The 17,876-nt window shown below is 46.9% G+C and overlaps 1 protein-coding gene across 3 annotated transcripts; it reads right to left on the bottom strand.

Moving 5' to 3' along the window:
* Positions 1–128: 128 nt before the first annotated feature.
* IFNLR1 (interferon lambda receptor 1) lies at positions 129–17,645 on the bottom strand. 3 transcript variants are annotated; one of them, XM_033113977.1, is made up of 7 exons: positions 17,406–17,645; positions 13,628–13,751; positions 6,705–6,889; positions 4,446–4,588; positions 2,798–2,957; positions 2,025–2,158; positions 129–903 (listed from the first exon to the last, which is right to left on the bottom strand). In XM_033113977.1, the coding sequence occupies exons 1-7, from the start codon at positions 17,461–17,463 to the stop codon at positions 154–156; spliced, it is 1,554 nt and encodes a 517-aa protein (XP_032969868.1). In that variant the 5' UTR covers positions 17,464–17,645; the 3' UTR covers positions 129–153. The 3 variants fall into 3 exon arrangements, with proteins under 3 accessions (XP_032969868.1, XP_032969869.1, XP_032969870.1); XM_033113978.1 differs by lacking the exon at positions 17,406–17,645 and adding an exon at positions 14,397–14,427; XM_033113979.1 differs by lacking the exons at positions 13,628–13,751; positions 17,406–17,645 and adding an exon at positions 12,247–12,279.
* Between the last annotated feature and the right edge of the window lie 231 nt (positions 17,646–17,876).

The following is a 17,876-nucleotide window of genomic DNA, read 5'->3' on the forward strand; positions in this document are numbered from 1 at the left end:
CTTATTGCTCCGCCTGACAAACAGCCGCTACTAGTAGCCGCAAGAACCCTCCACCACCCCAGTGACAATGCTCCAGGCTTTCAAGTCTCAGTGGCATCTTGGCTCCTTGAGAAGCTCAGTAGCACCAGATTTGGCAGGAAGCCGGGGGACAGCTCACCTGGCCATATAATGCCCCAGTGTCCTACCCCTGGCCTCAGTCCTCTGGAGGCTGTCAGCCCCCCAGATGCTGGTACCACTGTCCTCAATTTCTGAGTCCCTCTCACCCTCTTCTTCCTCCTTCGCCTCCTCCTCTTCTTCCTCTCCCTCTTCAGGGCTGCTGTCCCAGCAGAAGGTCAGTGTCTGAAGAGAAACTAGGGGCTCCCTGGGGCCCAGATTCAACGTTGGTGATGAGGAGCCCCAATTGGCCCAGGAAGAGAGGTCGTCTTTCGGGAGCTCTTCCAGGGAACTCGAGTCCTTGGAGAATTCGGGGACTGGGAGCGGCTCCTCACACCCATCCCTACTCAGCCTTTGACCGGGCCCCTTCTTGGCCAAATAGCCAGAGGACCCAGCCTCGTCCCAGGGGGAGGAGTTCACAGTGCTGGCCCAGCTTCCATCTGAGGAGTCCCGGGCAGGGGAGACTTTGAACTGGTCGCCTGCTTCAGAGTGCCTCAGGGGCTGGTGCTCCTGCACCAGGAAGCGGGGGGCTTCAATGTAGGGCTGGAAGCTGACGCTGTTATCTGTGTCCTCGTCATCTTCCTCAGCACTGTCCTCTGATTCTGCCGGGATGCTGGCGGGGGCCGTGACTCTTGGGGTCAGCCTGACCCTTCTGGTCACTTCCTTTTGAGGACAGAACGCCAAGTCATCCAGGGACTCTGGGCCACCGGGCTCAAAAGTTGCAATGGGGTGTCTGTGTGCAGAAAAGTCCTGATTTGGGGAGGGGAGGGAAAAACAGAACGTTTAGGCTTTCCTGAAGCATGGTTGTTCTAATTTGGGTTTCCCCTGGACACAGACCCTGAGACAAGGGTGCAGATGTAAGCAGTCTCATTGGGAAGTGATCCCAGGAAACACCAGCAAGGAAGTGGGCAAATTAGACGGGCTGGGGGAGCAGCCACGAGGATGGCTGTTATCCGGCAAGTTACCCCTAAAGCAGCTGGAGCTTAACCCTGCTGGGGACTCAGGGAGCCAGTGCGGCACCCGCACCTCAGAGCAGCACCAGGTGAGGGGAGAAACTAGGGGAGAAACTAGGAGGTGGTGGTGCTACTTCCCTGACACTCGCAGCCGGCCACATGCACGGGCAGAGTGGACACCAGAAGCCAGAGACGGCCCCCAGGATGCAGGTGCCAGCTGCTGGAAGTCGAGCTGGCGACTTTCCACGTAAATAGGAAGGTGGAGGGGTGGGGTGGGGTGCAGATGTGCCTAATACAGAGGTTGTCACTTAGTGAGTGGGATTTCCCTGCAGGTCCCAGAGCTTTGAAAACACTCCCTCCCATCCTCAAAGCCCCCACCCAGCCCAAATGCCAACTGAACCTCACCTATGGCCCAGCTTCCCTCTGAGGCCCCCATCTGAACAAGTCTGACCCACTTGACCTCCCCAGGCTTCCCCTGCCCCAGCTGGCCCCCAGCAGACAAGTGAGGAAATTCCAGGGTCACCCTGGGCAAGACTCACCCTGGGTTAGACTGTGACCTAAGTGTTGGGACCCTTCTAAGACTTCCTCTTTTGGCCCCATCTTACCCCGTCCCCTTCCAGCCATCTCTCCTGAGTCCCAAGGCTGGGGCTTCTGCCCTCAGGACCTGACAAATCCTTAGCAGAGATGAAGTTATTTAACTAAAATAGACTTAAGGCACTTCTCCCTTCCAGGTATATTTATTATTTGGATTTGGTGCCAAAGGAATGAATTACTAATAGTGGAAATTTAGACACAAAGATAGATGTTTTGCAGTTTGGGCCATCTTGATATTCTATCTGAACTACCGCTCAGTCGGGCCCCACTTCCTTCCTCTTCAACAACCCTCTGCTGTGATGCACTTCCCCAGATTTGCCATACCAGGGCCCGCGGCATCTTTGCCTGCTGAAACCAGGGGTTCTCTGTGAAGCTCTTCCAGATTACACGGCTTACAGCAATAACCAACAGCAGTGGCAGCAGAAGTGGTAGCAGTGCCAGGAACGCCCAGTTAACTCCTAAGGAAGGGAAAATAATAACAATGACATAAACAACAACAATGGCTCCCATCTATCAGTTGCATACATGCTGAGGGCTTCACACATATCATCCTATTTTTTTTAATTTAATTTAATTTAATTTTTTAAATTTATTGGGGTGACAATTGTTAGTAAAATTACATAGATTTCAGGTGTACAATTCTGTATCACATCATCTATAAATCCCATTGTGTGTTCACCACCCAGAGTCAGTTCTCCTTCCATCACCATGTATTTGATCCCCCTTACCCTCATCTCCCACCCCCCACCCCCCTTACCCTCTGGTAACCACTAAATTACATTCCCCAGATTAATTTTCAAAACCCCGTGGCCATCCTGTGGTTACTGACTGTTTTCTAATCCCCTCACCTTCCCCCTTACCCCCGCCCCGCCCTATCATCCTATTTAATCCTCATGCGAACAAACCCATGCTATAGATTGTGGAAACCAAGATTCAGAGAGGTGATGTAAGCTGTCCAAAGACACATAGTGAGTGTGGCGGAGCCGGGATTTTAGTCGAGGTGAGTCTGTCTCTAGACTCACGCTCTTAACCACCATATGATGAAGCTCCTGAGGGCCAGGGAAAAAGTCCCCACTTCTGTACCACTTTGTACCCACTTGAGGCCTCCAGAGAGAAGCAGGTGGGCTTGGAGAACTCGCTGTACTTAGTGTCACTGAAGGTGTAGATGGTTCTGGCACTGAGGCAGTGCTGTCCACTGGTGGCTGGCTGGAGGGAGATCTGGACTGGCTGGCCATGGGGAGTGACTGGAAATCGGGTCTGTATGGAGAGAGAAGCAGAGGTGAACAGACCTGCTGTGGGGCCTGCTCCGTACCCCCAGCACAGGGTGGGGATGGCAGGCAGGATCCATCTGTAATCCTGCAGCATCTTCTCCTGCAAAGTTCAAGCGTTAGGGGAGCACTTCCCAACACTATCTGGTTTGTTTTCTGTTAAGTCTCGAGGTAGAGATGATCTGGGTTCAAAGGCAGCCCTGTTACTCAGGGTCACTCCACCCCCACCCCCATATAAGGCCTGCTGGTCCTTACTTTGAGGGGCATATTCCTCAGGCTTTCTACCTTAAGGGCCTCCCAACTTATTTTGTGGGGGGAGGCATCATTCAGCCATTACAGACACAGAAAATTCTAGGACTGCCTGTCCAATATAGTAGCCACTGGCCACGTGTGGCTACTGAGCCCTTGAAGTGTGGCTGGTCCAAACTGAGATGGGTTCTAAATATAAAATACACACCGGCTTTCAAAGACTACGTGAAAAAGAATGTACAATATCGCAGTCATTTTTCTATTAATCACCTGTTGAAATGATAACATTCTCGTGTGTGAAATACAGTATATTATGAAAATTAAATTCGTCTTTTTTTAACTTAATTTAAGGAGGAACATTTAAAATTACGTGATTGTATTTCTATTGGATGCTGCTAGTCTAGAATATTCATAAGGTTCTTGAAGGCATGGGCCTAGGTGGATGAAGTACACTGTAGGACCCAGAGGACACAGGGGGTCAGGAGTGTGAATGTTGGTTCAGTGAAAGAATGAATAAGGATAGGAGTCAGTCAACAACAGCCTGACAGCCCGTGGGCAAATCTAGCTGCCACTTTTCTTTCTTTTTTTGTAAACAGTTTTACTGGAAGACAGATATGCCTGTTCATTTACATAGATCTATGGCTCCTTTCGTGTTACAGATGTAGAGTTGAGCAGCTGTGACAGACCATCTGGTTTGCAATGCCACGAATATTTACAATTTGGCCCTTTGCAGAAAAAGTTTGCTCACCCTACCATAAATAAATACTTACAGACTTACACACGTGCACCCACAGAAAACAAGTCTGAAACTGGATAGACATCAGAGAACTATTTGTGGTCATCTCTGGTCCTTTTTGTTTTCCTCTTAGAGCTTATCTGTATTTTCTGATTTTTCTGCAATGAATCCAGAGGCTTGGCAAGCGGGCCTGCCATAGCCCATCGTACCTCAATCAGATTTTATTGTAAAAAAAAAATACCAAAAACCAAACAGGTTTCATGATTTTAAAGAATAGTAGGAAGAAATCTGCTATGTTGCTACCACTTGTAATAGACAGAGGTAGGATGTCCTGTACTTTGCCTCTTACGTGGAGAATGGCAGGGGTAGGCCACAGGCCAGCTGTCCTGGGCAGAATCAGGGGTATGTATGGGGAAGGCTTCCTGGAGGAGGTGTGCAGGAGCACTGGGCTTCGGTGGGGTAGTTGGGGGGGGCAGGAAAGAGGCTTCTCACCTTGTTTCCGGTCCCCTCCTTCCAGAAATCCACCTCATACTTCAGATCCAGTGGGGGCAAGCAGGGAGGCAGCTGGTATGTGGCATTGATATGCAGGATCTCCTCTGTCCAAGTGATGACTAGTACGGGAGGGGCCGGCTCCACTGGCAGAAACAGAACAGGACTTGTCAGTACCCTCTGGGGGCCACAGTGAGTTCATCCCCCTGCGTCCGGGCGGGCCTGCTCCTCACACAGCTCAGAGAGCTCTCCAGAAAAGGGGAAAGTGGCACTAGTATTTGTCAAACATCTACTGTGCATCAGGAGCCTCCCAGCCATTTTATTTAAGCCCTGCAATGACCCCGGGAGGCGATATCACTACTCCCATTTTAAAGACGGGCAAACTGAGGCTGAGAGGTGAAATGACCAGGCCAAGCTCACAGTTAACCTGCCTTTACTCATGTTGTTCCTTCCACCTGGGTGCCCTTCACATATCACTGGTCTGCCAGAATCCTGCCCATGTGTGTTAGTTTCTTATGGCTGCTGTGACACACTACCACAAACTTAGTAACTTAAAACAACACAAATTTATTATTTTACAGTTCTGTAGGTCAGAGTCCAGGGGACATTGACTATGTATTAAGCCTTGGGCAGGGAGCTGAGGGAATGGGGAGATAAGGCCTCCCTGGACTCTGACTTCTAGGAGCTGAAAGAAATTAGGGTGAAATGAAATATGCAAACTACCAAAACCCAAGAGAGAAAGTGACCAGGGCTACGGTGGAGGGCAGGAAAAGGTAGGAAGCGTCATTCAGGCTCGGGATGCGCTAGAGGAGAATCAGGAGAGCTTCAGGAAAGAGGAGGCAGAAAACATTAATTCAAAAGAAAAGTAACCTCCTCTCTGCATCTTTCCCTCTATCCTGATCTCTTGTTCCAGCCATTGCAGTGGTTCATCTATCATTCTTCTAGCGAGACGGCCTTTCTCCCCGCCGTCCCACCCTTCCTTTCCAGCTAACATTCCTTCCTTTCCTATCCATTCATTCTAGCCAATCAGCCTCCTTTCTATTCATCCATCCTTACCACCTACCCATCCGACTTTTCTTTCCATATATCATTCCTTCTTGTTTTTCCTTCCTTCACGTGTGCGTTCATTCTTCCTGTGCCCTCTCTTCCCTCCAGCCCTTCCATCCCTTCCCAGAAAGCCAGCATTGCTCCTATGCTCTTTACCCACTGGTCATCTACTTTTCCTTCCTATCCTACCTCTTTCCATCCATACTTGGGGGCCACAGTGAGCATTTCCCGCATGTTTACTCCCTTCACAGTAAGCATTTGTCCTTCCATCTAGCCTCCTTCCTTCCCACTCATCGGGCGTGTCCTCCACCATCTTCTCCATGCTTCCTTTCTTCTTACCTGTCCATCCTTTCCCTCCTTTCATCCGTCCACCCAAACAGCTGCCTCCCACCCAAGTCATCTCTTCCTCCTTCTCTGCCATCCTTTCCTGCCATTCTTCATTCAATCCTTTCCTCCCCTCCCTTCAAGCCCTATTTTGCCCTCAAGGATTGTGACAAGCCTGGACAACAAGGTACAGATCTCAGCTCCACGAGGCTATCGTCTGAGTGTTTATCCTCTACTCTTACCGCCCCACCTCACTCTCGATCTGGTCAAAGATCAGAAAGATCCAGATTCCCATCCCATCTCCACCACTTCCTAGCTGTATATCCTGGCACACATTAACATTACTTAACTTCTGTGAGTTTTGCTTTATTTATTTTTTAAAAATATGTTGATGAAAATGAACCTTACAGTTTTATTGCAAGGATTAGAAATAAAATATTTTGGGGGAAAAAATGGACTCTTCTCACTCAGTATTATCACTGGTGATTTCTGCATGCAGTAAATATGGGAAATGTTTCCTCTCTATTTTTATCCTCTCCCCGCCCCAAATTTCTACAGTGTTCAGAAATTACTTTTACAACCAGAATTTTAAAAGGTTGTTTTTTGCAGAGAGAGGTTGAGCAGAAAAAAAATAAGTACAGAAAGTGCCTTGTGTAGTCCATGACCAAGGTCATGCTTGACAGAAGATAATGAACATCATAGTAGGAGGTACAAGCTGAATTGCTGGTGGCACTCCTATAACGAACCCCCTGCCTTGAAGTCACACTGCTCGGACATGGGCCCCACAGAACTGCCCTCTGCTTAGGGAAAGGGGAGACAGATGGCTAGGACAGCAGTGCCACTGACCAAGTTCTTGGAGCCTCCCACTCAGTCCCTTCCCCGTAGACCTACCTTCAAAAAGATACTCCAGGGGCTTGGACTCCACCCAGGGCGACCTGGCGCTGGGAGAAACGGCCCGTACACGTCCCTTGAACTTGTTGTACAGGTCCTGTTTCTTCAGGCACATCAGAGAACATGCCAGTTCTTTGGTTCCTGCACACTTTTCCACTTTTCGCCACCGCTTGGGGTTTGCAGAGCTGAGGGAGGAGACAGGAGAGCTTGGGCTATGGACTCAGCCTCTTGGGGCAAAGGAAGTTAGAGAACACTTGATCACTCATCCTTCCATTTTGCCTGACCCATCTATCTGTCTATCCACCCATCTGTCCTTCATCTGTCCAAGCAGCCAGGCTTTGGCTGAGACATAATGAGAACAGTCCAGTTAGGAGCTCAGGTTCTAGAGAGACAGACGTGGGTGGGAATCCTGGCTCTGCCCCTCACCAGCGCTGGGACCCTATGCACGTCACTGCTCTGAGCCTCAGTTTCCTCATCTTGTCATGCCTCCCTCACAGGGCCATTGTGATGGCTGCTATTGCCAGTATTAGTAAGCATTTCCCGCATGCTTATTCATTCAGGCAGTTACGGACCACCTGCTGTGTGCCAGGCACCATGCTATGCTATGTGGATGTCAGAGGGGGACATGCAGGTCCGTGACTCCAACCTGCTGAGAACACTGAGGTCCACAGAAGAGACCTGAGTTCTGGGCATTGTTCTTGGGGAATCAGCCACGCATGACAGACGAGGTCCTTGGGAACTTATACTCTGGTGGGAGGGGATGAGAGACAATCATGACAATAACAATCTTGTTAAACCCAGGAGCTGGTGAGTGCAGGATAAGCCGGTAAGGTGGGAGTGCCTGCTTTCCAAAGGCAGCGGAGGGAAGGCTGGGAAGATAGTATTGAAGCTGAGGCCGCAATGCTGAGAAGGGAGCTAGATGAAGGTTTGGGGGAAGGAACAGCAAAGGAAATACCCTGTGATGGGAAGGAGCTTGACCTGTCCAGACAGAAGCCAGGAGGCCAGTGTGGCCAAAGCCCAGTGGACAAGAGAGGGAGAGATGTGGACAAACTGGAGATGGCGGCGGGGAGAGGGATAGGCAGAACAGGCGAGGCCTCACGGTCTCGGTAAGGAGTTGGGATCTTATTCCAGGTGTGAAAGGAAGCCCCTGGAAGGTTCTGAATAGGGGCAGTGATTTAATTTATGTATTTGAACATTTTGAAAAATCACAGACCAACCAGCTAGGAATCTGCAGCAGTGATTGAAGAGAGAATGGTGGTAGACTTGGAGAGGAGGGGCTGAATTCAGGATATATTTTGGAGCAAAAATAGACAAACTATAGGAAGAAACAGAAAACCCACAATTACAATGAGAACATTTTAACACAACTCACTCAGTAATTGACAATTTAACAAAGAAAAACAATCGGTAAATTCATTAAAAAATGAACATAATGATCAAAGTTGGTCTAATGAACATATATAAAACAAACTGAACAAACTGTTAAGCCATACGTGAACATTAATAGCATATTAAAAATATTAACATATATTAACAAAACTAAAGCAACTTGCAAGAAATTTCAAAGAATAGGTATCTCATAAACTGTTTCCTCTGATGGCAAATAATCCACTTAAAAATAACCAACAAAAAGAGCACTAAAGAAAAGTTGAAAATTTTTAAATGTTTTAAAATAACTCATGGATCAAAGAAAGAATTACTATGGAAATTAGTAAATATCTAAAACTGAATGATTACAAAAGTAATATACACAAAAACTTATGAGATACAGCCAAATAATACTTAGAGGATAACATATAGCTTTGAATACTTACAGCAGAAAATAAGAAAGGATAGAAATTAATAAGTTAATAAGCAATCAACTGAAGAAGTCAGAAAACGCATGCAAAAAAACATACATAAACAGATCAAAACTGTAACCGACTCCTTCAAAATGTTCTAAAAGACATTAAAAAATGATACGACACATGAAAGAACAATGTAAGACAGAAGAATTAAAGAAGGTCAAAAAGTAAGTAACAGAACACAGGAAAGAATCAGATAAAACAAACAAACTCATTTCAGAAATGAAGACTAGAATACAAGAGCCAATTAATATAACAGATAATGCCTTAAAAGAAATAGAAAGTGAAAAGAAGGAAAGTTTTAAAAATCAAAAAGAACAGAAATGTAAATGCGAAAATTATAAAACTTCTAGAAGGAACAGAAGAGTATATTCATGACCGTGCGTCAGGCAACTTTCTTAGGACACCAAAAGCCTTCACCCCTGAAGACACAAAACTTGATGAATTAATTGGTCTGCTAGGTCTGCAGTGATGAAAATACCAGACTAGGTGGCCTAAACAACAGTAATTTATTTCTCACAGTTCTGGAAGCTGGAAATCCAAGATCAAGGTATCTGCAAGTTTGCTTTCTCCTGAGGCCTCTCTCCTTGGCTTACAAATGGCCACCGTATTTCTCTCTGAGTCCTCACATGGCCTTTTCGCTGCGTGTGAGAATCCCTGGTGTCCCTTCCTCTTCTTATAGAGACATACGACCTCATTTAATCTTAATTACCTTTTTATAGGCCCTAACTCCAAATAAAGTCACATGGTAGGGGGTGTGTGGTTAGGGCTTCAACGTATCAATATATTTGGAGCGGGGGACACAACTCAGTCCATAACAGGGTTATTATGAACTAAGCTGCTACAAACATTCATGTGTAAGTCTTTGTTTGAACATGTTTTCATTTCTCTTGGATAAAGAGCTAGGAGTAGAATCTGGGAGATTTGGTAAATTGAATGTGTAACTACAAGAAACGGTCAAGCTGTTTTCCAAAGTGACTGGACCACTGTACATTCCCACCAACAATGTATGAGTTCTAGTTACTCTTGTCAGCACTTAGTATTGTCCGTCTTTTAATTTAACCATTGTAGTGTGTATGTAGCAGTACCTCATTGTAGCTTTAATTTACATTCCCTAATGACTAATGGTGCTAAACATCTTTTTATGTGCTTATTGGCCATTCGTATGTCTTCTTTAGTGAAGTGGCTATTCAAATATTTTTGGGTGATTTGTCTTTTTCTTATTGAGCTGTAGGAGTTCTTTATCTATTTTGGATACAAGTCCTTTGTCAGTGTATATATTGTGAATATTTTTTCTCAGTTGCTGGCTTTTTCATTTTCTTCAGGCTTTTTTTTTAAGAGCAAAAGTTTTAAATTTGATAAAATCCAGTTTATCAGGTATTATGGACTAAATAGTGTTCCCCCAAATTTGTATGTTAAAGCCCTAACCCCCATGTGACTATACAGCAGTCACCTTTATCTAGGGGCATTTGTTATAAGACCCCCAGTGGATGCCTGAAATTGTGGATAGTACGAACACCTACATACCTACTATGCTTTTTCCTATACATACATACATACCTGTGATAAAGTTTAATTTATAAATTAGACACAGTAAGAGGGTAAAAATAACTAATAATAACATAGAACAATTATAACAATATACTGTAAAAAAAATTATATGAATGTCGTCTCTCTCTCTCTCTCTCTCTGATAACCAATCTGATAACTATGGCAGCTACTAAGTGATTAATAGGCAGGTAGCATATACAACATGGATGTGCTAGACCAAGGATGATTCATGTCCCGGGTAGAATGCAGCAGGACCCCGTTCAAGATTTCATCATGCTACTCAGAATGGTGTGCAATCGAAAACTTATGAATTATTTATTTCTGGAATTTTCCATGTAATATTTTCAGACCATGGTTGACCTCAAGTAACTGAAACAACGGAAAGCAAACCCATGAATAAGGGGGGACAACTGTATTTGGAGACAGGGCCTTGAAAGCGGTAATTAAGATTGAATTTGGCCATAATGTTGGGCCCTAACCTGATAAGACTAGTGTCCTTATAAGAAGGGGAAGGGACATCAGGGATGCTCGCACATAGAGAAAAGGCCATGTGAGGACACAGAGAGAAGGTGGCCATCTGCAAGCTAAGGAGAGACACCGCAGGAGAAGGCAAACTTGCAGACAGCTTCTTGGACTTCCAGCTTCCAAAACTGTGAGAAACAAATTTCTGTTGTTTATGCCACCTCCCACCCCCACCTCCTACCCCCACTTCCCCCAGTCTATGATATTTTGTTATGGCAGCCCTAGCAAACTAAACTAAAAGGACTCAGATTTTGGGCCCATAAATGGGTTGCTAATGTAACAAATATCTAAAAATGTAGACGTGGGGGCAGCCGGTTGGCTCAGTTGGTTAGAGCGCAGTGCTCGTAACACCAAGGTCCAGTTCAATTCCCACATGGGCCAGTGAGCTGTGCCCTCCACAACTAGATTGAAGACAACGACTTGATTTGGAGCTGATGGGTCCTGGAAAAACACACTGCTCCCCGATATTCCCCAATAAAAAATTGAAAATAATAATAATAAATAAATAAATTAATTAATTAATTAAATATTTTAAAATGTGGAAGTGGTTTTGCAACTGGGTATTGGCTAGAGGGTGAAATTGTTTTGAGGTACATGTTGGAAAAAATCTGAAGCTGCCTTGACAAGACTGTTGGTAGGCATATGGATCTTAAAAGTGATTCTGGGGAGATCGCAGGTGGAACGGAGGAATATCTTTTTGGAAACTGAAACAAAGGTGATCCTCGTTATAAAGTGGCAAAGAACTTGGCTGAATCGTGTTCTAGTGTTTTGTGGAAAATAGAAGTTAAAAGTGATGAACTTGTGTATTTAGCTGAGGAGATGTCAAAGCAAAGTGTTGAAGATGGAACCTGGTTTCTCCATACCGCTTATAGTAAAACGAGAGAAGACAGCGAAAAATGGAAGGGAATGTTAAGCAAAAATTGAAGATTTGGAAAGTTCTCAGCCTGGGCATATTGCAGAAAATGAGAATGCATGTTCTGGAGAGAATACGCAGAGTGGGGCTGGAAAATCATCTGATAAAGAGATCTTGGGTGTGACTTACGGATTTAATCAGCTATCTCAGTAGAAGCCAGAATTGAGATGGGAGCCGGAATGTATATTTATATTTGTATTACTTACATTTATATATTTACGTTTATATTTATAAATATATATATATATACATATATATATATATATAGACCTACCTATCTACTATCTATCTATATCTAACTATATCTATCGATCTATAGGTAGATCAATAGATAGATCACCCTCACTCTGTTCACGGAAAAGATCTCAAAGCAATCGCTAAGTAGTGATCAGAACAACCAGAACACACAGGTTGTGCTCTTTAAAACTCTTTCCTACTAAGTGGAAAATGGCTGATTTCAGGTTTTAGGTTAGGAATTGCGCAAATGAGCCTGGAACATCTCGTTATAACAGAGATGTTATAGCACTACAGATATCAAAGACTACCAGGGTCAAGTTAAAAGGACTCAGGAACCAAACTGAAGAGACCTTCGCTGGCCAGGGATGGGACAATTCAAGCTTAGTTGAGTAGAATAAGTTGCAACGGATTGAAACCATCAGATACATTTGAATACTTGCGTTCATAATGACAATAAAAAAAATGAATCAATCACCTTTGGGAGATGATAGGGAACCAATTCATTATCTTGAAAACTGGTAAATAAATGGAAAAAAAAATCAAGCATGTATCCTGTCTTGCTTGTTTGAATAGTACTTCTGAATTTCAAATACTACATAGAGGAAGCATCTCTTTATAAAATAACTCCAACTAATAAATGAAAAAAACCAACCAATTAGAATACCACCATTTTGCAATCCTTACAGGTGTTTAAAAAGTGTAAAAGAGAAGGAAAATATTGTAAAGGCCCAGAGGATGACCTTTCAACTCTTTAATCAATTTATGCCAGTTCCACTATTCCCAGCTGTGTGACTCTAAGCAAAATACACTCTTGGTGCTTCAATTTCCTTAACTGTAGAGTGGAGTGACTTCATCCTTCCTCAAAGGACTGTGTGAAATTAAATAGGTTTAATGTATTAACTCAGTGCTGATTTTACAGCACACGTACAGTATTTGTTAGGTGTTTTCTACTTCCTGATACAGTTCTATACAGTTCGTTCTTTAGAAAGCTCTCTTGCAGTTTCTCCTCCAAGCCAGGCCCCCATCACTAACATCTGGATGCTGCAGGCAGAGGGACCACAATGGAACAGGCTTCGGGGTCAGACTGGCTCCATCACTAGCTTCCTCGGGCAAATCACGGTACCTCTCTGAGCTCAGTTTCCTCACATCTAAAATGGGAAAAATGCAGTGCCTGCCTGGTGATACTGGGAGGAAGAAATGAAATATTCCTGCAAGGTTCTTAGCACTCAGCCTGGCATTCCAGGTGGGTCCTGAGTACGTGCCAGTTCCCTCCCCTTCCTCCTCCTCACCAATTCTAGATCAATCCTTCTGAGTATCTGCTTTTATCTTACTCTCCTACTAAAGAACTTCAAATGATCCCCATCAATGTGCAAAGATGGTGAATCTGTTTCCATTTTCAGATTCTTCTGGATGCGTAGTGGCTGCCTGGGCTGCCAAGTTGAGAAGGACCCCGAAGCTTTATGAAGGCTCCGGGGGGACAAGGGTGATCATCTAATGATGCCTAACACAGACTCTGCAGGAAGATCCAGTTGCCCTCTCCCTTATCTGCTGGACCAACTCCAAACACTGAATCCAGGTCCTCATGAACTCCATCGCTGGGCCCTCACAGCTCCACCCCAGCCCAGCTCTGATTGTTCTCAAACATCTACCCCCACCCCTGGAAGGCCTATCACCTGTGCTCTGTTCTCTAGTCAACATCATTCCCATCTCCAGACCTTTATTAAATGCCCCCTCCAAATACCTGCCACATGCTATCTCTCGTGGGACCCAGAGAACCACGAATGCTGCCTACTCCGAGTGCAGCTTTCCCAGAGAAGCCCCCTCCCCAACCGACCAGCCTGGAGGCTCCCTTCTACCTTTGATAGGCGACAAGATAGGTCACGTTTAGGGGATGGCCAGGCCCTGGCAGCCATGTCAGGTACACGCTGAAGTTCCAGGAGAGTAGCGTCACATTCTGAGGAGGGGACAGATAGGGCCTCCCTGTGGGGGAGAGAGAGGTCATGAAGCCTGGAACTCCTGGCTGCTCTTGCCATGGGCCATTTGGAGCCGAACAGCGCAGGCAGTCACAAGCTCACTGAATTTGAGGAACCAGGATTCATCTGGGAGGGCTGAAGCACGGGGGACATGGTGGAGGCTGGGAACCCGCGAGTCGGGATTCCCGTGATAGCCATGCCACCAACTGGCTGTACTGCAGCCCCATCCCCTCCCTGGGCCTCAGTGGCCCACCTGTGCCTTGAGACGAAGCCCCTGCCCACTCTGACACCTGACAGTTCCAGTAGACCACAGGACAGGAACCATCTAATGGACTCCTTGGTCCCTGGCACTAGTAGATGCACGATAAATATTTGTTGAGTGAATGAACAAATATTGTGATGACCTGGATTATTCTGAAGGCCTCCTAACTGGTGTCTCTGCTTCCAACCTTGTCCCATCAGTGCATTCTCCACACCACAGCAAGGGTTAAAATGAAGTCAGATCATGTCACTTCCGTGCTTTAAACCCTCTAATGGCTTCCATGTCACTCAAGATAAAATCCAAAGTCTTTACAATCACTCACAAGCCCCTGAACCACTACTCTCCCCTTTGCTCCCTCCTCTCCTGCCACACTGGCCTTTGTGCTGTTACCAAAGCACGCCGACATATTTCCACCTCTGGGCCTTTTCATGGGCTGTTCCATCTGCCTAGACAGTTCTCCCCCGGGATATCCATCTGGCTCACTCCCTTGAGTCTTCAACGTCTCTGCTCATCTGTCACTGTCTCAGTGACACTTTCCCTGACCACCTTTAACTGGCCCTTACTTCCCCTTTTTGGCTCCTTCGCACTGCTAACCCTGTTCTTCTGAAATATGCATTTGATTACATAACTGCCCAGTTCCATGCCCTTCCCTTGCTCTCAGAATAAAGTTCATGCTCCTTATCAAGGAGTGTGAGGCCCTGCCCAACTTGGCCTGGTCAGGCCACCTGGTTGACTTTTTCCTGACAGCTCCCCCACAGGTTTGCCAGGCTGTGTCAATAATCTCCCTTCTCACCCTTTTCACACCACTGCATTCTTCTGGGTGTCTTTGAATCCAGGTGTCTTTGACTGCCTGGTGTTCACCATCTGATCTTTTAAAGACTTGATTCAAACGTCACTTCCTCCAAGGAGTCTTCCCTGACATCTCTAAGAAGTGGTGGTGGTGGTGGTGGTGGTGGTGGTGATGATGATGGTGACAGCAGCTAATGTGTATTGAGTCCTGTGTGCCAGGCACTATGCTAAGCACAGTAGCTTCATTTTCTCTTTCATTCCTCCCCAGGCCCCTAGGAGGTAGGTACTAATTATGATTATGACATTACAGATGAGGAAACTGAGGCTCTCTCAGCTAAGAAGTTGTAGAATCAGCATTCAAATCTAGGCTGAGCCAATTCCAAAGTCTGAGCTCTTGACCACACAGGTTCTATACATAGAACCTGAGCTCTAGGTTCTCATGGGGCCTGTTCAGCTTTGTTCTTACAACATCTATGGACCACTATTGGTCAAGAGCATCTACTGACCACTGCGTGCCAGAGGTTTCAAAGCATATAACTCCATTTCAGCCCTTTCGGAGCCTATGGTGCCTGGAGAATTCAGTGCCCTGAAGTGTCACATGTACCGTGATGGAAATCCATACAGGTTACAGACTGGCATTACGGAGAGAGGGGCCAGTTCTACTGATGGCACTCAGCTGGGCTCCCTATCCCTGGCCTTTTCAACTCAAATACAGGTGACTATTTCCCCACTATCCTGTGTCTTTGAGTTGGAAATGGATCATAGGGATGCTGACGCTGTCACCGCTCCCAGCTTCTGGAATTTCTAGTAGGGGACTGACAGGAGGTCCAAATCTGTCTGCCAGCTGCTTATAAAGTACCAGGGGCAGGACAGACCCAAAGTCTGAGCTTGGCTACAATGGAGAGAGCAGCTAGAGTAGCTACCTTCTACTGAGCTTTCAATAGGTGTCAGGCACGGGTTTGGCATTTTATATATCAGGACAAATCATCCTATGGGTTAGGTGTGGTTTCCCTTCCATGGGGAGGCACTAGGCTCAGAGACAGATGATAAATAATTTGCCTGAAACTGCACAGCTAGTTCATGTGGGAGCCAGGATTTGAACCGGGACCTGGCTGTACTTCGCCCTACAGCATCACACCACATTTTGTGTTGTGTACATTAAAAATCCCTTGGTGAGGGGTGGCTGGATGGCTCAGTTGCCTAGAACGCGAGCTCTTAATAACAGGGTTGCCGGTTCAATTCCCACATGGGCCAGTGAGCTGCACCTTCCACAACTAGATTGAAAACAACGAGCTGCTGCTGAGTTTCCGGAGGGGCGGCCAGATGGCTCAGTTGGTTAGAGCACAAGCTCTCAACAACAAGTTCGCCGGTTCAATTCCCACATGGGATGGTGGGCTGCGCCCCCTGCAACTAAAGATTGAAAACAGCGACTGGACTTGGAGCTGAGCTGCGCCCTCCACAACTAGATTGAAAGAACAATGACTTGGAGCGGATGGGCCCTGGAGAAACACACTGTTCCCCAATAGTAAATAAATAAATAAATACCCCTTGGTGAAAGTACAGCTAGGTCTAGACAGGAAAGCTATTCAGTTTGACAGTGAAACGGGGACAGAGGACCCCCTCCGTCCCTCTCCCAACACTTTCCCTCATCAGCTGCAAAACACTCACTGCTGGGGCGGCATCAGGTGGGGCATGCGGGGGGTGGGGCATGCGGGGGGTGGGGCACGCGGGGGGTGGGGCACGCGGGGGGTGGGGCCTCAGGGGCTGGGGCATCCCTGGGATGACCTAGGTTGGTGGACAGCCCTGCGCCAGCTACCCACCCCACAGTCAAAGCTGGCATGTTTGCTTCAGCCTCAGTCTTCTCTGTTTTGTGTCTCGCCTCTGCCTCCCTTCTTGGACAATTCCCTTAATTGCTCTGAGCCTCTGTCTCCCCACCTGAAAAGGGAGAAAAATAACTACATCATAAGATGCTTGGGCTGTGAAGCTTAAATAGGATAATGTGCGCCCAGCACAAAGAAGTTGCTTGATAAAAGTTGGCTTTTACTATAATTATTAGATGACGGCCAAGAGCCCTTCTAGGTCTTAAATTATGAGTCTAAGACTAGGAAGATACCCTGGAGACAATTTCAGGACCATCTCTCCCTGGATTGGTTGGGACTTGGTGGGTGGGTCCTATCTCAAAACACCCCCAGCTGGAGGAATGGAAGGGGACTGCTGGGCTGGCAGAGCACTTCTGTCAGACTTGCCCTACCAGTGGGGGTCAGGCGTGTATTCATGCAGAAAACAGGGCTTTTTAAGAGACCTTAAAAAGCACTTCATAAATAAATACAGCTGCTTTTTAAACTGCCACTGTCTCTTTTTTTCCTGTTCACCTGAAGCTGAACTGGCATCAGAAAACTGGATCAGTTTTCTCCCGGAAGGGAATACCCAAAGGCTTCAGTTTTTGGAAGAAGAAAACTTGGTGTTGGGTGGGCAAGGCGATTCTCACTGCGCTCCGGTGGCTGCCGAAAGATTCGGCCTCCGCCCCTCCCTGCTCGGAGCTCAGGGTCCAAGGGTGGGCGCGGCCGGGCTGGGGCGCCCCGCAGCCCCCAACTCTCCCCGTGTCCTTACCTGGAGCTGACTTCGGCAGCAACAGAAACAGGAGGGCCCGGCCCCGGATTCCCGTCATGGTGGCCCTTCGTGCGCATGCCCGGCGGGGCCCGTCCCGACTCTTGGCACACCTCGACCGGCAGGTGGTGCGGCCCGTAGCACAGAGAAGGTCGAGCCGCGGGCCCGCCCCTCGTGGGCCGGGACTCGGAAAGGGGCTTCCCCCGGGGCAGCCCCGCAGCTGAGACGGAGAACGGGAACCTGACTGCCGGCGCTGACCCCGCTCTAACTCTGCAGCGCCTCCACTTCGTTTGTTCTACCCAACCCCGGGGGGTGAGGGTAGGGGATCAGTAAATCCGTGGATGGGGGGAGGGCAGTGGAGGAAAACGGTTCATTGTTAATAACCACAGTTAGGAATTCCAAGACGGGACTTTTAACGGTACCAAGAAGAGTTCGGGGCCAATTTAACACCACCAGAGCCTCAGACACCGTTGG

This window comes from Rhinolophus ferrumequinum, chromosome 9 (assembly GCF_004115265.2).
Source record: "Rhinolophus ferrumequinum isolate MPI-CBG mRhiFer1 chromosome 9, mRhiFer1_v1.p, whole genome shotgun sequence".
NCBI lineage: Eukaryota > Metazoa > Chordata > Mammalia > Chiroptera > Rhinolophidae > Rhinolophus > Rhinolophus ferrumequinum.